The sequence below is a fragment of the Schistocerca americana genome, chromosome 2 (genome assembly GCF_021461395.2).
Source record: "Schistocerca americana isolate TAMUIC-IGC-003095 chromosome 2, iqSchAmer2.1, whole genome shotgun sequence".
NCBI classification, from domain to species: Eukaryota; Metazoa; Arthropoda; class Insecta; order Orthoptera; family Acrididae; genus Schistocerca; species Schistocerca americana.
This window is the reverse complement of record NC_060120.1, coordinates 53,867,795-53,890,617: the sequence shown is the minus strand read 5'-3', so window position 1 is coordinate 53,890,617 and position 22,823 is coordinate 53,867,795. Positions and strand designations below refer to the sequence as shown.

General features: G+C 40.4%; 1 protein-coding gene across 3 annotated transcripts in view; it reads right to left on the bottom strand.

Moving 5' to 3' along the window:
* LOC124594228 (coiled-coil domain-containing protein 39) overlaps positions 1-22,823 on the bottom strand; it is a 481,265-nt gene that overhangs the window by 80,062 nt on the left and 378,380 nt on the right. For all 3 annotated transcript variants that reach the window (XM_047132594.1, XM_047132593.1, XM_047132592.1), the window contains 2 exons: positions 15,658-15,873; positions 4,421-4,580 (listed from right to left, as the gene is read on the bottom strand). In XM_047132594.1, the coding sequence (XP_046988550.1) occupies positions 4,421-4,580; positions 15,658-15,873 (376 nt within the window). The remainder of the gene's footprint in view (positions 1-4,420; positions 4,581-15,657; positions 15,874-22,823) is intronic.

Sequence of the window (22,823 nt, the reverse complement as noted above, 5' to 3'; positions counted from 1 at the left end):
ATGTATAGTTGTGATGACCACGGCGGACAGAGCCATCACACTGACGTCATCTCAGACGCCGTCGCAATCTGTTCCACCGCGCGACCGTGGCGCGGGGTGCGGATGGCGGAGTGAGCGCGCCACGGGCGGAGGGTATTTAAATCAGCCGCCGCCGCGACCGAACCCAGTTCCCCCTGAGCAGCCATAGTGTACGGATCTCTGTGCTGGCACGTTCACAGGAGTTCAGTACGTCAGTTCACCTGATGATGGCGACATGTATGATCGCCGAAATGTTGTGCCTGTTGGACACTGTAGACCGGCAGTACACCCGTGGATATTTTGATTCCCAGATACTTTGGATAAGCAGTCGGCCACCACTTTGGTCAATCCGGAAATGTGCCACAAGCTCATAGTGAATTTGCTTGTAAACTCGAGTTGAGAATACTGATGAGGTGAGCACTTGTCACTGTTCTGATAGAATGCATATACCAATGGTTTGTGATCAGTATAAACTGCGAAATCCCGTGCCTCAACATGTGGTCTGAAATGCTTGATCAATTGGCTTCCTATCACATGCACTCCAGCACTGCTGTGAATGCATCAGTTTATGTGAAAAATATGCCAGCAGCTGCCATGCACCATCTGCCCATTATTGGAAAGGCCAGCCGATTGCAAACTGACTGGCATCAACCACTAAGGTGAGCGGAGCATCAACTTTTGGGTAAACAAGTACAGCGGCCTGATCAAGGCTGTCTTTTGTCGGTTTGAACGCCATGTCCATACTCTCATTCCATTGCACAGGAGTGTTACCTCATACCTTTGCATCTGGTAGTGCTTCATTTAACAGTGCTTGTTGCTGGTGGTACGTGGTAAGTGACGCCATAAAAATTCAGCATCCCGAAGTATCTGAGTATTTGCTTAGCTCTTTTATGGTGGTAGACTTTGGCAGTTGAAAGATGGCCTCTACTTTTTCTGGTAGTGATGCGGAACCAGAGGATGTTATGTGGTGGCCCAGAAACTGAACTTCAGGCTGGCCATAAACACATTTCGCAGTGTTTAAAACTATGTTGTACTTTTCCAGTCATTTAAAAACCTCACATAAGTGATTGTAGTGCCGTTCTCTGGTTTCTGAATAGACCAACACATTGTCCAGGTAGCCCACGCAATATTGAATCTATAAACTGCTGCCAGGTCTGTGTAGCGTTCTGCAACTCAAATGTCATAAACTTCAACTTGAACAATCCAAAGGGTCTAATTATAGCCGTCTTGGGAATGTCCTCTGGCGTGACCGGAATCTGCATGTAGGCCTTCGCACAATCAGTGATGCCAAATATTGTTGAGGCATGAAGAGCGTGATTGTAGTCACGTAATAATGGTACCGAGTAGCGGTCAGGAATAGTCCCGGCATTCAGCACTCAATAATCGCCGCACGGACGCCAGGCTCCACCTTTTTTAGGTACTAGGTGTAATGCTGATGCCCACGGATTGGATGATGGGCAATAATTCCCTCCTTCAACATAAGACCACACTCTGACTTTGCTATTGTGAGGCATCTGTGGGCTAATCTGTGTGGGCAACATGATACATGTGGTCCGTCAGTAGTTTTGATGTGGAGGACAGTACCATGCAACACCTGTTGCGGCACTCCTGGTGGTCTAGTTAAGCATGGAATATCTTGCAAAATTGTGTGGAGCTCTTCATCTGCTACTTGCACAACCTAGATGCTACTTTTCTAGTATAGCTGTGATATCTGGTGGTTGTCAGACCAGTAAGGCTGTCCACAAAGTAGCAATTAGATACATCAGGCAAAAGTTTGAAATATGCTAAGAAATCAGTGCCTATTATTGACTCAGCCACATCCGCTACTGTGAAATTCCAAGTATATTGTCTACGAAGGCCTAGTTTCACATCCCCATGAGGTGTACCGTACGTTGGGATCTCTGTATTGTTAGCAGATGCTAAGTTGACTGCCGTGCATGGCCTGCAGCAGCAGATTGACTTCCTTGGTGAAATACTCAGATCAGATCCAGTATCAATTACATATTTCCTTCTTGAGGTCCGATCCATTATAAACAGGCGCCGAGAGGTGTTGTGGCAGTTGGGGGTACCTACTGACAACTGCCGTTCTCATTTGGGAATGTGCGTGGCCTTGAACACATTTCTGCCTGCTTGCTGTATCTGTGGTGTTACCAGAAAAATGTGGGGCCAGACTCTGACTCGATATGGGAAATGGAACGACTCCTTGAACATTGTCGGTTACGCCCGCAATGGCGGTTCATATTACCGCGTGAAAGAAAAGCTGCAAAGCAAAGCAAAGATCCACCTTGGCATCCGGGGCATCGTAATCGGCATTCGACACCGTAGGGGTTATGGACGTAACACTGGAAGGAACAGTTACCGTATTGACCTGCAAGCATGGCGTGATGACATCTTGAATATGGTCAGTGAGTTCTGTGACCACGTCCAGCGATATGTCCAACTGCATAGCAACGATGGCTTTTATCTGGGCTAGCAGATGGTTTCTCCAAATAGCATGCAGGATGTTGTCAGGAATGGTGCCGATGTCCACTTGGTTGCAAGATGGCGAAGGTGTTGTGAGGGTTTCCTATCACTCATTTCTTCTTGAGTCCATATCTGGAGAATTCGATCTTCCTGTGAAGCTGCTATATGATGTATGAGCTCTGCTTTTGATCTGTCATAGGCATTTTCCATCACAGGAGCTGTTGTCATGTCTTGGACCTCCATAGCAAATCACTGGTTGAGCTGGCTTATGACCAAAGAAAATTTTGTGATATCGGCAGTTATTCTGGCTTAGGAAAAGTTTGCCTCCACCTGACCAAACCACAATATGGGACTGTGGGGCCAAAAGGGCAGTAGGCACACTGTCAGGCGTGATACAGTGGATGGTTACATTGATATTTGCTAATTCCAACGGCAAAATCATGTCAGAGTCACCACTGACGAAAGGTTACTATGTGAGAAAATCCCGCACTTGAACTTCCATACAGTCAAAGATGAGATAGAACTTCAAACAGATTTATTAACTCTTCACATTCGCAGTTGTGTACAAGTGTTACTATATCAACAAGAGTCACAGAATCTCTACAAAAAACAAAGAGTAAAAATCGGTAGTTGCTCTGCTATTCTAAGAGCAAATGTGGCATATCACTGCAGGCAAACCACTGTGCTCCTAGTGGTGAAAACACTGAGTATAAGGATGGCATTCTTCTGTATTCATTTCTCACTCGCACACAAACTTCGATGCGAGTGATCATCGCACGCACCGACTGCTGTGTCAGTGTGTGTCAGTCACTACAACTTCATCAAAATTGGATTATGGAAAAAAGAATATAACGTGACATATGGAAACATAATTATTCTTTGATAAAGCTGTTAACTCTTCAATGTTTGAATAGTATCGTATTTATGAAAAAGCTTTTGCTGATCAATATGTTCTACACAATACAATTCAACATAATGAATACAATGCTTATACAATCCTCAGCGTGTTTCATCCATACTTCTGTAATAATATTATGAAATACAAAAGTAGCTCTGTCTGTTACATTTTCATGATTAAACTCCTGAACCGATTTGGATTAAACTTGGTATGGAGATAACTTGAACTGTAAAAGTGAATACTGAAGCGAGTGAAACCAGAATAGCAAGAGATACGTTTACATAATAAGAGCTTCATAATCTGCAGTTATAGTAATCTATGCTCTTGGTAATGTATGAACCCAGAGGATGCAACGCACATGAATTTTAAATCTTTATTGCCCTTCTTCTATCACTAACTGCATTCTGAAAAATTAGACAAGCAATTATGGCCATGATTAAACTCTCACTCCTCATACTGTGGTCACTGACTGAGGAGAGCTGAAAGAGGTATACATGTGTATGTACAGGTGCTCATGTATGCCGTACTGTAAAGTATTTGTGATTAATAAATTCAAATTAATTCATGAGTTTAATTGAAATTGAGCAGTGTGTTATCATTTCTGTAACTGAAATGTTACTCAGAAATGTTTAATACCAATTCACATTCCAATAATTTTATTTGTTACAATTTGAACTGGACCAGCAGAAGTATTATAGTGCATAATGTATTTGTGTTACTACTTGATGCTGCAATTAACTGAGACGCTGACTACTAATTTTCCTTTTGTACATTTAGAACCTCTGTCTTTGTGATTTCTTTCAAATGTTTCACTTATTTATGGTTTACAAATATTTGGCAAGCCTCATAACTATAAGTCACCAGACAGCATAAACAAATAATTAAATGTCTTCAACACTACACATTAAAAGAGGAGAAGAAGTGAATACAGAACTCACTCACTTCTGAAATCATACTGCAACGAGCTGTGGAGTGAAGATGAGGAGGAGCCTATGGAAGCAGTAAAGCGGTGGCATAAAATTAGAGTGATAGCTTGCTTACTTTCTGTGTCAATGGATGATAAGCTCTTCTTGTAAGTGTCATTTGAAGCATTAACCAATTTCAGAGTGTTTTCCATTGCAAGAATTTCTTTTTCGGCCTTGCGAATTTTGGCATCTAGTTCATCGCCCTGCTCTTGCAACTCATATTTCTCCTGTGCTGCCTGAAATATAAAATAGCTGCAATACACTTCAAAAAGCAAATACGTTTTCATTTCTTGTTGCATACTAGTGAAACAGAAACAAAGGAAAAGGAGGATATAGGACTGAATCGCTGTCATTGTTGAAAGATAAACAAGTTTTCTGGAACCAAAGTTCCCAGAAATGCAACTTATTTATTGCACTGCAATTACCTCGGCTATAATTTAAAGGATATCTGTACAGCATTTCCATATTTCATATCTGATGACATACAATATAGCTCACTCCAGTTCCAAGAGATAAATACTTTGATAAGCGGTTATAGAAGTGGTACAAGTACATAACAAGCTGTGAGTTCCTCATTAGTTTCATTGTTTGCTGCTTGGGCATGGTACCAGAAATGCGATGCCGAAGTATTAGTTTAGATCTGTTGTACCAACATAAAAAGGTCTACATTTATTTTGTGTATTTCTGTTTACGGACAGTTTACATATCATCAGTACAAATTTCAGAGATGTCATTACTGCACAGAAACAACACCCAAATTGTAGGGGGCACACAGATAACATTTAAAAGTGAAAAGAAAAGCCACCACAAGAATTCTATAAATAGGTTTAATTAAATTAAAATAACCAAATAAATAAAGAAAAAGAAAACTAGGAAGCAATGTTAGTGTTTTGTGTGCCATCAACAACGAGGTGCAGAGGTTCAAGTGGTGGGGTGGGGGACGTTGTCTGCAGAATAAAGTCTCAAATAATTGTTGATACCTCATGATGGCATCACAAGTAAAAACAGTTGCTGCCAGGCACATCAACGAATTAAGGACATTGATGTAGACATGCCCCATGTGTTTCCTTATGCTGCCGTAGTTGGAAAGTTATTTATGTCCGAGCACAGTACCACTCTGCCCAATCTCTATAATTAGTAACCACTTGTAATCACCACTTATGATGAAAGTGTCATCTTAGCACAGATCAGGCTGCATGCTAACTGGATGGTAATAGAACAGTTACTCAGAACTTTATGTAAAGCTGTAGACAATTGTACTCTGATGTGAAACTATCATTCTGCAATGAAGTGCTAAATGTTATAAGTATCAATGACAGTATCAAACAAATTTCATGTGTAAGGACAATAACTGTTTCCAAAATTAAGTATTTACCAAGATCATGTTTTAATAAGTTACTAATAGTCTGTCTGTGTATTGTAGTATCTTCCTGGCCTCCTCCTGAAGTATTCTAGACTAGCTTCAACACACTGCAATTTTTATGCTGATAATTTCAAAATTGAATTTACCCTAAATCAGTAACACCAGTAACTTCAGGGATGCTTCCTCATCACTGACAGTGTTAATCCTTAAAGATGTTTCTATCAACCTACGAAAGTTCCCTTTGCCTATTCTACTGAGACACGGACCATGATTTGTAAGACCCCATCTGCCGATGGCATCAACAGAAATCAGTTTTACATTTAACCTTGTAACTCACATTATTTTAATACTGTCCCACAGGGTATGGCTATACCTGGGTGCACCTCAGAATGTTCAAAGGCTGGCGCAGCTAGTATACGTTACCCACCAAACAGCTCAACTGCATGCATTTCGCACACGAGCAAGGCAAAGGGCCACTCCTGCCCATGTGCTCTCAGTTGGTGCAGTAGGACCACGCAGGCTATTGCCTCATTGTTTGACTGCCTTTGCACAGCTGTCTGCACATCCCTGCCAACCCGTCCCCTTGAGCACCCGTTTGCCCAACAGCAGGCATGTGAACTGGAACAGCCTACTGTAACTGAAAGATGCAGATGAACTAAATGCATATTGACCAACTTCTCAGAGTTTATTATAATACTTCAAAACATGAACAAACTCATTATTTGTATGATTTGATGTGGCGCTGTCTTTACCAGTTCATTCTCAATGCCATAATGCTAATACTGTCAATACTGTTTCCTGTCTCCCATCATCACAACTAGATCCTCTTCTGAAAAATTCTTCCATATAGATACTAGGTCCCCTAAACCCGTAACTCAACAGTGAGGGCAGAGCCATGGTAGGCATGTCTGCATGAGTTAAATTTGCCAGAGACATATTGTTAACTTCAGAATAGTATTACTAGAAAACATTTAAATGCAACAGCTATGACGCAGTTTGGAACCATTCAATTGAAGTGTGTGATAAACACCCAGAAAAAAAAGTATTTGTTTGCTGTTTGTTCTTTATATATATATGTGACCGACACCACACACTAATAGTCAGCTACACAAGAATACAAAAAGAGCTATCCACTATTCTTCTAGAGTCATAGGGTGTGCCGTACCAATATCAAATGAACATCAAGAAAATAAAAATGCCCTTAACGTAGCACGATGACTCACAAGAAAGATCCGTCATGTAACTGCTTGCAGAACAATATATAGACAGTTCCTACATACAAAGTTATTCTATAAGTAAGGTAATAACACTTGTCATGCAAGTATTTATACACTCATAAGAACAAATTAAATACCTGTCTAGATAGAAGAGATGGCAAAGCTTTGAAATGTCACTGACAGATGATGATGGTTGTGCTTTAAAATATAGTTTCAAGATGGCAGCATTGACAGATACTCTGTTGAAGACTGAAGAACAAAGTGTAATAAGGGTTTTGGATTTAAGAAAATGTTCTCAACTGCAATTCATAATGAACTAGTGGACATTTGCAGAGTGGTTGAGATGAAAATCTGTGTCATGTCACAGTGTTGATTCAAATTGACACTCACATTCATGTGAGACATATTGAACACAAACACAACATCTCTACTGTCAAAATAGTGACTATGATGCACAACATAAGGACAACTGGAAGATATGCTCTCACTGAGTGCTGCAGCAACACTCGGACATGAACAAAGTTAAGCAAATGTGGTTGTCTCTCCAGCATTTAATGTGATGGTAGGTGGAGGGTGTTCCATTCCTTCACAGTACTGTCACAGTGGATGGAACATAGGTACATCATGTGACACTGGAGATGAAGAAAATATCAATGGAATGGGGGCACCCTCATTTCTTGTGCATAACAAATTCATCATGTGACACCTAATATGAAGAAAATATCATCAGAATAGGGACAACCCTTATTTCTTGTACATGACAAATTCATAACAACAATGTCTATAAACGAAGTTATAACCACAGTCTTTTGGGCTATGAAAGGTGTGCTCGTGTATGGAGAGAACATATATTCTGTCGTACTGGAATGGTTACAGAAGATGATTTGGGGGAAATAACCAAGCTTTTGAAAGGTGTTGCATTGTTTTGTGACACTGCCAAAGAACATACCGGCTTCGTTACGTGTTGCTTGGTCTGACTTTCCAATGGACTGATCTTATATCAAGTGATCTTCCTCTATTTGGGCCATTAAAGAAGCACCTGGCTGGTTACAACTTCAGAACCCATGCTGACATTTCGGAGGCTCCTAGACATGTTTTAATAGATTGGTTTACACATGGAAAATACTTAGAGAACTGTAGTGACTATGTGGAAAAGTAATATATAACAGTACTTTAGCAATTTTGTGTTATCTCTTAGATGTCCTAATCACCTTTGTAATCTTGTGTTATAAAGGTGTGATACACTGTAACATATTTCCAGGCAAGTTTTATCTTGTTAGTGTAACATCCTTACTGTATTCCTAAATGGTAAGAGATTCAAGTATTATTAAGGAATATAAAGAATGATGAAACTGCTTATTGATTCTTAATCACACTGCTCAGCATACTGACATCTGCACTCATGGTCCAGTGTTAAGTGTTGATGCATCTAGATCCTGAGGTCCCGTATTCGACTCTCAGCCAGTTGTGGATTTTTTCCACTTGGGGCCTTCACGTATAAGTTGTCCTCATCATTTCATTTCTTCATCATCATCATCATCGATGCGCAAGACACCGAAGTGATGTCAAATAGGAAGACTTACACTACACAACAGAACTACTGGCCATTAACACCATACAATCATTCCATTTCAGTACACTGTATGTGCAAGAACATGTTTTGGCAATGCGCACAACTTTCAGCTGGTCACTGACTGTACTTCCACATGATTATGCAAGTAGTTTCCTATGTATCTGTGGCAATCTAACAGTAACATTATTTAAATTAAATCAAATGCAATCAAACATGTCAAGTGGAATCTTGGGTACCATCAGTTTATTTACAGTGAAGTAACTGCCATGATTACATTTGTCACTTGTGGTCTGTAAGCCTACCATGAGTACCACACCATATGAAAAAGGATGCCATTTTCACGGCTGTATACCCCTTTTACTATTATTTTGGCCGTGTAGTTCCAAACCTTAAGGGCATAATGTTGCTGCATATGTCATATTTACACTTCTGTAAGTAAGGGTATCTCTCCTAAGAGCCACTGGGTGCATTTTCTCCGGTGTTTTGGTAGGTATTTGGAATTTTATGTTTGTGATGTGCAGCTGTAGTCAGCCCAAACAAATACTGGTCATCACATCTTTCATGTGATGCCCAGTGTCAATGGAAAGCATTGGTTTGTTTCCCATTACAAACAAAACAATTTTTAAAGAAGAGTTTTATGTGGCCATTTGATAGAGTGGTCCCGAATTAGTCAAGTGGGAGATTTGTTTTATCAATGTGTATTAACAGTGGCATTAAAACAAGAAGAATAACTTGAATGTCAGCTTTGTTGCTGTATGGCAGTAGCAGTCAGCACAGACCAGGGCTGCATGAGTTGCTACTGGAGTCCTGGATATTCTTCATGTTTTAATGCTCCTGTTCATACATATCAATAGAACAAATATCCCACCAGACTGATTGGGGATTGCTCTACTGAATGGGCACATAAAATTTCATTTTAAATCCAATTTTGTTCCTAATGGGAAAAAAACCAATGCTTTCCATCAACACTGTGCATGTTGCAGGAAAGATGTGAGGAGCAGCACTTGTCTGGACTGATTCCAGCTACATATTGCAGAAACTAAATTTCAAATATCTGCTGAAACACCAAAGGAAATGCACCTGGAAATTATTAGGTGAGACACTTGATATAAATACTCACTGCTACATGGCACAGGATGAAACATAATAAATAAACTAGCGAATTTCAATAACACTTAAATATTTATACTGTAATAACCTGTTGATTACTACACCTATTGCCCACAATGAACATCCATTTGGCCACTATGGCAAGCACAGTGTTCACGAGCATTCAAATGGAGCACCCGTAACTAAACAAAGTGACTGCACTGACCATCATCACCAGATCCACTGTCCACATGCAGCACAACTCAATGACGCCAGATGTGGATAGTGTCATTATAAGGGGATGCATGGGCTTCAAGGCCCTCAATTGTCAAATATGTTCAAGATTTGTAAACAATTTTCATTGTATTCTTGTTGATGCCACTCCATGACCCAATAAATTGTATCTCTTTTATTGCTGTGTGTTTCTTGTGTTCCTAATTAGAACACAAGTGGTGACACTGATGGTCAAATTATTGTGTGTTTTGGATTCTGTGGTTCTTCTGCCATTCGCCTCTTCCTCTTCCATGAAGGCTTTACTCAAGTCACTTCTGCAACAACAGTAGGTGCATACAGCTGTATTGGAACAGTTGTTGGCTATGTTGACCCAGGCTCAGCTGCCAATTGCTCACACACAACTCCCCCCCCCCCCACCCCCCACCCCACCCACCCCCTCCCCATTATGCATCTACTGAAGATTGAGACACTCATGAGAAACGGCTTCAACATTTCATGGCATTCCGGGTGGTCAACACAGAGGTCTATAAGGCTCTTTCTTATCATGGATACCCCTCTGTGTGTATCACTTACTGAGCCAGTTAGCTGCTATGTAGGCACCAGCATCACATCATTTTGATGATACACTGAGGTGACAAAAGTAATAGAATGGTGATGTTCACATATACAGATGGCAGAAGTATCATATAAAAAAGGTATAAAAGAGCAGTGCATTGGTGGAGCTGTCATTTGTAGTCAGGTGTTTTACGTGAAAAGGTTTCCAATATGATTATGGCCACATCATGGGAAATGAATTGAACATGAAATGGTAGTTGGAAATAGATGCATGGGACATTCCATTTCAGAAATCATTAAGGAATTCAACATTCTGAGATCCACAGGGTCAAGAGTGTGCCGAGAATATCAAATTGCAGGTATTACCTCTTACTACACAGGATGCAGTGGCCAACAGCCTTCACATAATGACCAAGAACAGTAGCGTTTGCGTAGAGTTGTCAGTGCTAATATACAAGCAACAGTGGGTGACATAACTGCAGAATTCAATGTGGGATGTACCATCAATGTATCCATTAGGATAGCATGGAAAAATCTGGTATTAATGGGCTATGACAGAAGACACCTGACGCAAGTGCCTTTGCTAACAGTATAACAACGCCTGCAGCACCACTCCTAGGATCGTGACCGTATTCGTTGGATCCTACATTACTGGAAAACTGTGGCCTGGTCATATGCATCCTGATTTCAGTTGGTAAGAGCTGATGGGAGGGTTTGACAGTAGTACAGACACCATGAAGCCATGACCCAAGTTGTCAACAATGCACTGTACAACCTGGTGATGGTTCCATAATGGTGTGGGCTGCGTTTAGATGGAATGGACTGGGTCCTCTGATCCAAATGAACTGATCAATGGCTGGAAATGGTCATGTCTGACTACTTGGAAACCATTTGCAGCCATGTATTTCATGTGATTGGTTTGGTGAACATTCTGGACAATTCAAGTGAATGATTTTGTCCCCCTTTGAATATTTATGGGAAGTAATCGAGAAGTCAGTTTGTGCACAAAATCCTGGACCAGCAACACTTTTACAATTATGGATGACTATACAGGCAGCATGGTTCATTTTTTCTGCAGGGGACTTCCAGCAGCTTGTTGAGTCCATGCCACATTGAGATGCTGCACTGTACCTGGCAAAAGAGAGTCCGACACAATATTAGGAGGTAACCCATGACTTTTGTCATCTCAATGTATGTACGTATAATTTGTAGTCCTCCTCACATCACAAATATCTGCATGTGGTCAGTGCAAATGCTGAATTCTACCAATATCACAAACATCTGCCACAACCATCTCTAGCTTGGGCAGCTGAGCTCCACAGCCTAAGTCGTAAGTGTCGGTTCATCACTGTTAAGTCTCAGGAATCTTATTCAGACACTACAGTCCAAGATCATGATCATTCATTTGGCCCCAGATAAGAAGAGCATCAATGTGTTCTTCAGTTGAGGAGCTACATAAGAAGAGGTTTCGCATATTGCCCCAGCACATGGAGCCTAGTGCACTGCGGTAAGAGGAGGTAGCCACTGTACAAACAAGCCAACTGGACCAATGCGGATGAACATGTTGTTGGCAGCAGGAATACAGAATACCACTTTCTTGGTGCCCCTCTTGTTTTGTACAGCGTGAGTGGGCAGCCTGCCCCACATAGTGGACCTCTTACCATAAATGTAAAAAATTATCTGCAAGCAAGAACAAATTTTTCATTGAAGTGTGGGTGATGGATAAGCCATTAATCCTCATGTCAACACAGGAGCTGCCCTGTCCCCACTCAAATCACAGACATATGCCAGGCTAGGATCCCCACCATTGGCATGCATCAAGAGTCAGTTGGTACACCATAACAAACAGCAGATTACTATACTTGGTCAATTCACTGCCGATGCAGTTTACCATTCCATTACGTACTTGGCAGACAACAATGTGAGTACTGAAAATTGGGACAGGTTAGGTGCCTTTACTACTTTTGGTTTTTCTGTTGTGAATGTGATGCACCTGGTGTCAGACCAAGTGCTTTATCATGGATTGTATTCCTTGTGTTATGAGTTTTTGAATCTGTTTGTCCCAGAAGTAGGGTGTGCAAACAATTTCATGGCATATTCAAACCCTCCACCTGGCTCTGGTTTTTCAGGCATTGCCTGTGCCAGTAGCTAACCATGTTAGGATAGATCTGGAGTGTTTAACATCATGGGGACTGATCAGACCAATTTCCTCAGGTGAATGGGTTACACGTTTAGTGCTGGTAAAGAACCTGTCCAGTGAGCTTCCTGTCTGTGGTAACTTTTATGTCATTATTAATCCACAGGCAATCATAGACACTTACCCCTTGTCTCGCCCAGAGGAATTGCTCACAAAGTTGGCTGGGGGACAATTATTCTTTCTAACAAACGACTTGGCCAAAGTCTACCTTCAGATTCCATTCGGCGAGCCATCAAAACCGTTTCTTGTGATTAGCATGCCCTTCAGCTTCTATCAGAATGAATGGCTAATGCTTGGGGTCACTAATGGGCCTGCCATTTTTCAAAGTTTTTTTAGAACAGGTTATGAAGGTTGTCTTTCATTGCATTAACTATCTTGAGGATATCATCATGACAGTGCTACCATGGAGGATCACCAACGTAGTCCCTGTTCTTTGTTTACTGCTGTACAGGCTGCAGGCTTCAAATGCAATCTAGCTAAGTCTCAATTTTCCAGCCTTCCACTGTGTAATTCTTGGCAGGCATTTTATCACAAGTCTATTTCTAGAATGGCTATTACTGCCCAGCCCTTGCAGCTGTTGCTTTGGAAAAGTTTCCCCTTTGTTTGATCTGCAGCCTGTGAGGGTGCTTTTGTGCAACTTAAGTACAGCTCTCACTTGCACCATGTCTTGCGAAGTTTAAGCCCAGCGAGTATCTGGTCCTGGCCACAGATCGTGTCATCGTGTCCCAGGAGAGGTGAGGCTCTGGCAATGGAGACCCAGTGGCCATCCCTGATGACAGTGGTGCATTCTCAACAGAATGGGAGGCAGGAAGTAACCTGCCTTCAGTGCTGACAAAGCCCTGATTCCAGGGGAGGTGGGCATGACCAGGCCTGTTCAGCTCCGTGAGTGGTTCCAGTAGCATGCCACAAGTCGATCTTCAATGCAAACTATGAAGGCATTTTAACTGCACTGATAACTGGAATCCATTGGGGGCACTGTCCAAACAGATTTTCTGGGAGTGAATATCAACAAAACTGGTGTCGCTGGGTGACGCCTGCCCAGCAGCGAGAGGTGAGCAGTATCTGCAGCTGACGGCCATACATGTGCTTTGTGAGACTCATGGTCCCAATAGGCATTATTCTGCAAGAGCTTAAAAAGATGTGAGAGCCTTTTTGGCTGGGAAATAATCTACACAGTTGCGCATCTGTGTCATACATGTTCAGACAAGACATTCTGCCCCACCATTTGACTGCAGTTGGAAGGGAGATGCCTCAGATGGTGAATAACGTTATGTGTGCAGAAGTCCTTGAAAGATTGTGCAACAAAGTGAGGACCATTGTCCCAAAACCAGTGTGCAAGGCAAGCCTTCTATGGAGGATATTTTCAATAGGGCCTTGCATTCATGTCTGCTGTCACAGACTGGCAAAAAACGACATAAGGAAAATGAGAAACATCATCAAACACCAATAACCAGAAATCAATGTGAACTCTTTCCCAAGGATTTGTAGGAGTCAGCCATGGTGAGAAAACAGTGCATGGTGTCACCTGCTTGCCTGAAGACTTGTGGCAGGCTGTAAGGAGATGTTTCACTTCCCAATAGATACCTGGCCAAAGCATATTGTAACATGCTAACAGTTTCGTGTGAGAAATCCCCCAATGACCCTGGTTTAATAAGCAGAGGACTTCCTCCACAGAGCTGCTAGAACCATGATCTGGGGCGTAAATGCTTCCATTAAGAGAATAACACCATCCAAGAGGGAGAGGCAATGGCGCAATGCATAACAATTCTGAAGCGGGTCAGCCAGGCCACCAATGTTGTATCATGTACATGACCTGCTGGAGAACTGCATCCAGCACTACTGCAGAGACAATATGGGGACTGGTGACAGGAAAGCCATCACCTCCGTCCAATTTAAAACAAATATGTCCCTTCCGGTCGAACAAGGCGTCAGGGACCATGGGGAGCCAGGACAGAGCATCTGCATTTGCATGTTGCAACATGGAACAAAAATAGATCTCATTTATTTTTATTTATTTATTTATTTTCTGTCCATAGAACAAAAAGTTAACTGGCACAAGTACAGAGTCCAATGTGGAAGAAAAAGAGCAGCTTTGTCTGGTAAGGGCACTGACAGGCTAAACAATGAAACTAAGGGCTTATATTCAGTAATTAAATGAAAAGTTGCACTGTACAAGAACACACAAAATTTTTTACAGGCATAGACAATAACAAGAGCTTATTTTTCCTCAGATAATAATTTTGCTGAGCCGAATTGAATGTTTATGATACAAAGACAATATGTTGTTCAGAGCAATCTGAATGGTGATGGGCCAGGGTGGCCCCCACCATCCTCACTGCCCATGTCAGAGCACCTTGTCATGGACTCAATCTCCATATGGCTTCTGCCCCCATCGTGGTCCTCTCCATTGATCGCCCCAGGGTTCATGGATGGTGGGATGCCTCCTCTCACATGCTTTTGTAGTAACTCATCAGATACTACACCTACGGCTCACAGTGGACGTATGATGGGCCACTACAGCAAGCGTAGTGAGCACTGACATTTAAATGGCACACTTGCAACTCTCCGAGGTGGCTGTCAGGTGCAGACTGGTCACCGATCCCTGTCACCAGATCTGCAATGCGCACGCAGCACAATACCAGTGACACCTGATGTGGACGGCATCTTTATAAGAGGGTGCATGTGTCTCCGAGCCCTCATCTGCTAAATGTGTTCAAGATGTGTAAACTACTTTTATTGTATTCTAGTTGATGTCACTCTGTGACCCAATTAATTGCAGCTCTTTTATGACCATTTGTTTCACCGTGTTCCTAGTTAGAACATATATATATTGTGCTAAACCTGTAATGCAATTGTGCTAACCCTGTAATGCATGAACAATTTGATAAAGAATAATATTTTATTATCGAGCTTCCTAACAGGTATTATCCAACAAAACAGTATTTTGAAAACATAAATAACAATTTAGGGCCTTCCTGACAGTGAATTCAACATTTACTATAATGTCATTTAAATTAAGTGATTCCAAAGTGAATAGAGAGAAAGCGGGGAAGACAAGAGCTATGAAAAATAGTAAAATAAATACCTTGAGTTTTATAGTTGCTATTGACACCTCCTCTCCTTCTTCTGCTCTACCAAGTGACATCATTGCTATTTCATATTTTGATTGAAGCTGTGCTGTTTTAAGCTTTCGTCCTTGTATTTCTAGTATTAACTTAGACTTCTCTTCTTCCAGAACCCGCTTCTTTATTTTTAACAATTCCTGCTGCATGTTGATTTCTTCCTGGCGATCTCTCATTGCCTGAAAGAACATAGAAGAATGAGAATAAACTTCTCATTAACGTAAAAATGGTGATAAATTAATTTAAAAGCAATCATACAGAATGGAACCCTATCCATATTCATACCTAACTTGAAACCAGTTTTTCAAACATTTTGTACAATATTATGAAATGAGTTCTGATAATTTCCAAATGCACTTCTGAGGCATAATTATCCTATATATCTGCAGAAACAAGCTCGTATGTATTGAAAATGACACTAATCGAGAGTAAGTGTGAATGTAACAAGATAAGGTGACCTATAAATGATCTATTTTGACATTAATGTCATGAACTAACAGGTGATTAAAACGAATATACTTGATGAAGTGTACTGACAGTTGACAGTTCAAAATGACCAGTTGTGTGTGTACAGAGAAAAGCACGAGATGATCAAAAGTATCTGAAGAGGATGTTGATTATATCAGAGCATCTTACCTTCGTAGAGGTACGAAGTCTCTTGGGAAAGTAAGTCTTGAACTTCAGTTGCCAAACATGACAGTGTGGATGGTTTTAAGAAAATGTTTACACATGTGTCCATACTGGTTACAGTTAGAACATGCTTTAAAGCTGATTAACTATGGTGTACATTATAACTCTGCAAGTGAAGTTGCAATGGGAAGACAACTTATATGGTGTCCAGTGATGAGGTAACTTTACATCTAAGTGAGAAGGTAATTACCCATAATGTTTGCATCTGGGAATCTGAACATCCGAATGAATTCGTACAATATTGAAGAGAGTCCCTAAAATAACATTTCTGGGCTGTGTCGCAATGTCAAGCCTATGGACCTTTTCTGCTGAAGCTGCTATAACAGTGTTGGCATATCTGGATATGTTGGGAGAAAGGTTCTTTCCCTAATTAGAAGACAAACCTGAAAACTTTATTCGGCAACAAGATGGAGACCCTCCCCCCTGGCATCTCTTTGTACAAAAGTGGTTGTATGTCGAAGTCCCTGAGTGTTGGATTGGTGGTAATGGTCAATATGACAGAGCTTTTGTCCATTAGTCTCCCTGTACAGCTGACTTCACATCATGTAATTTTTTTCTTTTGGGGTTTTATAAAAGTTTGTTTCTACATTCTGCCACTACCTAATGACAAGCAGGAGATGAGACACAGAATTGAGATGGCACCTATTTAAAAATGAAGATACACATTGCTTGTAAAATGGCAAAAGTTTAATAGTGAATCATGTAAGAAGTCTCAGAAACAGGTTACAAAAGAAATTGTGTGTGTGAAGTCGACATCTGGCTGCATGAAAAATGTGCAAAAGTAAGGTTAAAATTTGTTAGCGAGAATATTCACTGGTCACGCGGACTTCCACTGTGAGCTCACAGAAAGACATTATCACTTTAAGTGCAGCATTATCACTGCAGAAACAAGAAAACTGTGACCTGAAATAAGGGAATTTTTTTTTTTTTTTTTTTTTTTTTTTGGAAAATAGCTGAGGCAGTAGACAAAAATTGTCTAAGCATTGGATTTACAAATGAACTGGCTGACATTTTAGAATATTAAAAGTCTTAATAAAATAAGAAATTTTGAAGTAGCCAACAGCTTTTTTGGATGAGAGAAATCAATGGGTGGCTCTTGCAGATATCCTCATTCTGATGTAAAATATGATATAGGAGACTATTTTAATTATTTGAGTGAGAGTAGCAGAGAAAGCTACATTTGAAGCTGTTTTGGTCAAATCTCATTTGCTGCTTGAAAATCTCAATAAAGAAAAAAGGAAAAAGATTGTAATAGGTGCTAACTTCCATATCAACATCATAGCTGAAAGCAATTAAGCGTCCAAATTTACTGACATAATAAAAAAAGCTACGACTCCAAAGTAAATCATGCAGGACACTACAGTAAATGCACTATCGGTGACCTGTATTGATAATATTTTAACAAATTATCTGTTTGAAGATAATCATACTTTCTGCTTAGATCTGGGACGTTCTGAACACCCTGCATTATTCATTGAACTATTGTTGTTGTGGTCTTCAGTCCAGAGACTGCTTTGATACAGCTCTCCATGCTACTCTATGCTGTGCAAGCTTCATCATCTCCCAGTACCTACTGCCACCTACATCCTTCTGAATCTGCTTAGTGTATTCGTCTCTTGGTCTCCCGCTACGATTTTTACCATCCACGCTGCCCTCCAATACTAAATTGGTGATCCTATTATGCCTCAGAATATGTCCTTACCAACTGATCTTTTCTTCTAGTCAAGTTGTACCACAAATTTCTCTTCTCCCCAATTCTGTTCAATACCTCCTCATTAGTTATGTGATCTACCCATCTAATCTTCAGCATTCTTCTGTAGCACCACATTTTGAAATCTTCTATTCTCATCCTGTGCAAACTATTTATCGTCCATGTTTCACTTCCATACATGGCTACACTCATATAAATACTTTCAGAAACAACTTCCTGACACTTAAATCTATACTCTATGTTAACAAATTTCTCTTCTTCAGAAACGCTTTCCTTGCCATAACATTTTATATCCTCTCTACTTCAACCATAATCAGTTATTTTGCTCCGGAAATAGCAAAACTCATCTACTACTTTAAGTGTCTCATTTTGTAATCTAATTCCCTCAGCATCACCCGAGTTAACTCGACTACATTCCATTATCCTCATTTTGCTTTTGTTGATTTTCATCTTATATCCTCCTTTCAAGACACTTTCCATTCCGTTGAACTGCTCTTCCACGTCCTTTGCTGTCTCTCACAGAATTACAATGTCATTGGCGAACCTCAAAGTTTTTATTTCTTCTCCATGGATTTTAATTCCTAATCCGAATTTTTCTTTTGTTTTCTTTACTGCTTGCTCAATATACAGATTGAATATCATCAGGGATAGGATACAACCCTGTCTCATTCCCTTTCCAACCACTGCTTCCGTTTCATGCCCTTCGACTCTTTATAACTGCCATCTGGTTTCTGTACAAACTGTAAATAGCCTTTCACTCCCTTTATTCTACCCCTGCTACCTTCAGAATTTGAAAGAGAGTATTCCAGTCAACATTGTCAAAAGCTTTCTTTAAGTCTACAAATGCTAGAAACGTAGGTTTGCCTTTCCTTCTAGTCAGCATTGCCTCACACGTTCCAACATTTCTACGGAATCCAAACTCATCTTCCCCGAGGTTAGCTTCTATCAGTTTTTCCATTCATCTGTAAAGAATTCGCATTAGTATTTTGCAGCTGTGACTTATTAAACTGATAGTTCAGCAATTTTCACATCTGTCAACACCTGCTTTCTTTGGGACTGGAATTATTATGTTCTTCTTCAAGTCTGAGGGTATTTTGCCTGTCTCATACATCTTGCTCACCAGATGGTAGAGTTTTGTCAGGGCTGGCTCTCCAAAGGCTGTCAGTAGTTCTACATCTACATCTACATGACTACTCTGCAATTCACATTTAAGTGCTTGGCAGAGGGTTCGTCGAACCACAATCATACTATCTCTCTACCATTCCACTCCCAAACAGCGCGCAGGAAAAATGAACACCTAAACCTTTCTGTTCGAGCTCTGATTTCTCTTATTTTATTTTGATGATCATTCCTACCTATGTAGGTTGGGCTCATTTTCGCATTCGGAAGAGAAAGTTGGTGACTGAAATTTCGTAAATAGATCTCGCCGCGACGGAAAACGTCTTTGCTGTAATGACTTCCATCCCAATTTGCGTATCTTATCTGCCACACTCTCTCCCCTACTACATGATAATACAAAACCCTTTCGATGTCCTCTGTCAATCCCACCTGGTAAGGATCCCACACCACGCAGCAATATTGTAACAGAGGACGAACGAGTGTAGTGTAAGCTGTCTCTTTAGTGGACTTGTTGCATCTTCTAAGTGTCCTGCCAATGAAACGCAACCTTTGGCTCGCCTTCCCCACAATATTATCTGTGTGGTCTTTCCAACTGAAGTTGTTTGTAATTTTAACACCCAGGTACTTAGTTGAATTGACAGCCTTGAGAATTGTACTATTTATCGAGTAATCGAATTCCAACGGATTTCTTTTGGAACTCATGTGGATCACCTCACACTTTTCGTTATTTAGCGTCAACTGCCACCTGCCACACCATACAGTAATCTTTTCTAAATCGCTTTGCAACTGATACTGGTCTTCGGATGACGATACTAGACAGTAAATTACAGCATCATCTGCAAACAACCTAAGAGAACTGCTCAGATTGTCACCCAGGTCATTTACATAGATCAGGAACAGCAGAGGTCCCAGGTCGCTTCCCTGGGGAACACCTGATATCACTTCAGTTTTACTCGATGATTTGCCGTCTATTACTACGAACTGCGACCTTCCTGACAGGAAATCACGAATCCAATCGCACAACTGAGAAGATACCCCATAGGCCCGCAGCTTGATTAGAAGTCGCTTGTGAGGAACAGTGTCAAAAGCTTTCCGGAAATCTAGAAATACGGAATCAACTTGAGATCCCCTGTCGATAGCGGCCATTACTTCATTAGTTCTAATGGAATGTTGTGTACTCCCGGGGCCTTGTTTCGACTTAGGTCTTCCAGTGCTCTGTCAAACTTTTCACGCAGTATCATATTTTCCATTTCATCTTCATCTACATCCTCTTCCATTTCCATAATATTGTCCTCAAGAACATCGACCTTGTATAGACACTCCATATACTCCTTCCACCTTTCTACTTTCCCTTCTTTGCTTAGAACTGGGTTTCCATCTGAGCTCTTGATATTCATAGAAGTGGTTCTCTTTTCTCCAAAGGTCTCTTTAATTTTCCTGTAGGCAGTATTTATCTTACCCCTAGTGAGATATGCCCCAACATCCTTACATTTTGCACTTTGTGTCGATCTCATTTTTGAGACGTTTTTATTCCTTTTTGCCTGCTTCATTTACTGCATTTTTATATTTTCTCCTTTCATCAATTAAATTCAATATTTCTTCTGTTACCCAAGGATTTCTACTAGCCCTTGTCTTTATACCTGCTGCCTTCACTATTTCAACACTCAAAGCTACCCATTCTTCTTCTATTGTATTTCTTTCCCCCATTCCTGTCTATAGTTCCCTTATGCTCTACCTGAAACTCTGTATAACCTCTGGTTTAGTCAGTTTATCCAGGTTCCATCTCCTTAAATTCCCACCTTTTTGCAGTTTCTTCAGTTTTAATTTACACTTCATAACCAATAGATTGCGGTCAGAGTCCACATCTGTCCCTGGAAATGTCTTACAATTTAAAACCTGGTTCCTAAATCTCTGTCTCATCATTATATAATCTATCTGAAACCTTCCAGTATCTCCATGCCTCTTCCATGTATACAGCCTTCTTTCATGATTCTTGAACCTAGTGTTAGCTGTGATTAAGTTATGCTCTGTGCAAAATTCTACCAGGCAGATTTGTCTTTCATTTCTTACCCCAATTCCATATTCACCTACTACGCTTCCCCTTCTTCCTTTTCCTACTATCGAATTCCAGTCACCCATGACTATTAAATTTTCATCTCCCTTCACTATCTGAATAATTTCTTTTCTCTCATCATACATTTCATCACTTTCTTTGTCATCTGTAGAGCTAGTTGGCATATAAACTTGTACTACTGTGGTAGGCATCAGCTTTGTGTCTATCTTGGCCACAATAATGTGTTCACTATGCTGTTTGTAGTAGATTACTCACACTCATATTTCTTTATTCATTATTAAACCAACTCCTGCATTACCCCTATTTGATTCATTGAACTATCAAATATTCATTGAACTATCAAATATTAACAAAGAAATTTCACATAACAGTAATCATATGAAAAACTTCAGTGAAAAAATTCAACTATATTTAGTAATATGTTAAGAGAGAATGAATAGTCTTATGACAGCTGTTTTCCATGTAGTAGTAACTTTGAAAAAAATTTAAGTAGCTTTCTTGAAACATTTAATAAGATGTATTCTCTTAGAATCATAGGTGAAAAATTGACTAGTATATTAAATGGAGAGTTCTGGATATAAAAAATTTCTAGTGCCAGGAAGAGGCAACTCCACAATGAACTGAAATATAATGAAAACAGACATTTTGCTGAGTATGTTAGACCTTATAAAGCTACATTTAAAAAGGCTGTGAAGGCCACAAAAAAATGGCACACAATCAATTAATTTCACGACATAAAAGTAAGACAAAGGCAGCCTGGTCTGCTGTCAAATCAGAGTTAGTTAATAATAGTGAAATATCTATGATTCCAGTAGATGATAGCTTTACCATAAATCCAGCTCAAATATCAGAGTGTTTAAATGAATTCTTCATAAATGAAGCAAAGTCCAAGGCATTTTGCTCTGATTTTTTAAACATAAGAACATTCACTGGTATACTTGGGAAGGCAGGGGAACAAGATCTGTTATTTAATATATAATAACAGATCAGGAACTCAGGAAGGCTGTGAGGGACACACACGTATTCAGGGGATTCTTTGATGACACTGATCACTATTTAATCTGCAGTGAAATTGGTATTATGAGGCCGAAAGTGCAGGAGGTCAGTCCATATGTAGGAGGATAAGAGTGGAGAAACTTCAGGATAAGGAAATCAGGCACAAGTACATAACAGTGATCTCAGAAAGGTACCAGTTAGTTGAATGTAGTCAATTACAGTCATTGGGAAAGGAATGGACAAGGTACAGGGACACAGTACTAGAAGTGGCTAAAGAATATCTTGGAACAGTAGTGTGTAGACATAGGATGACGCAAACAGCTTCGTGGAATGACACAGTCAAGGCAGCCTGTAAAAGGAAAAAGAAGGTGTATCAAAAATGGCTACATACTAGAACTCAGGTAGACAGAGAAAGTTATGTTGAAGAAAGAAACAAAGCCAAACAGATAATTGCAGCATCCAAGAAGAAATCTTGGGAAGACTTTGGAAACAGGTTGGAAACTTTGGGACAAGCTGCTGGAAAACCATTCTGGAGTGTA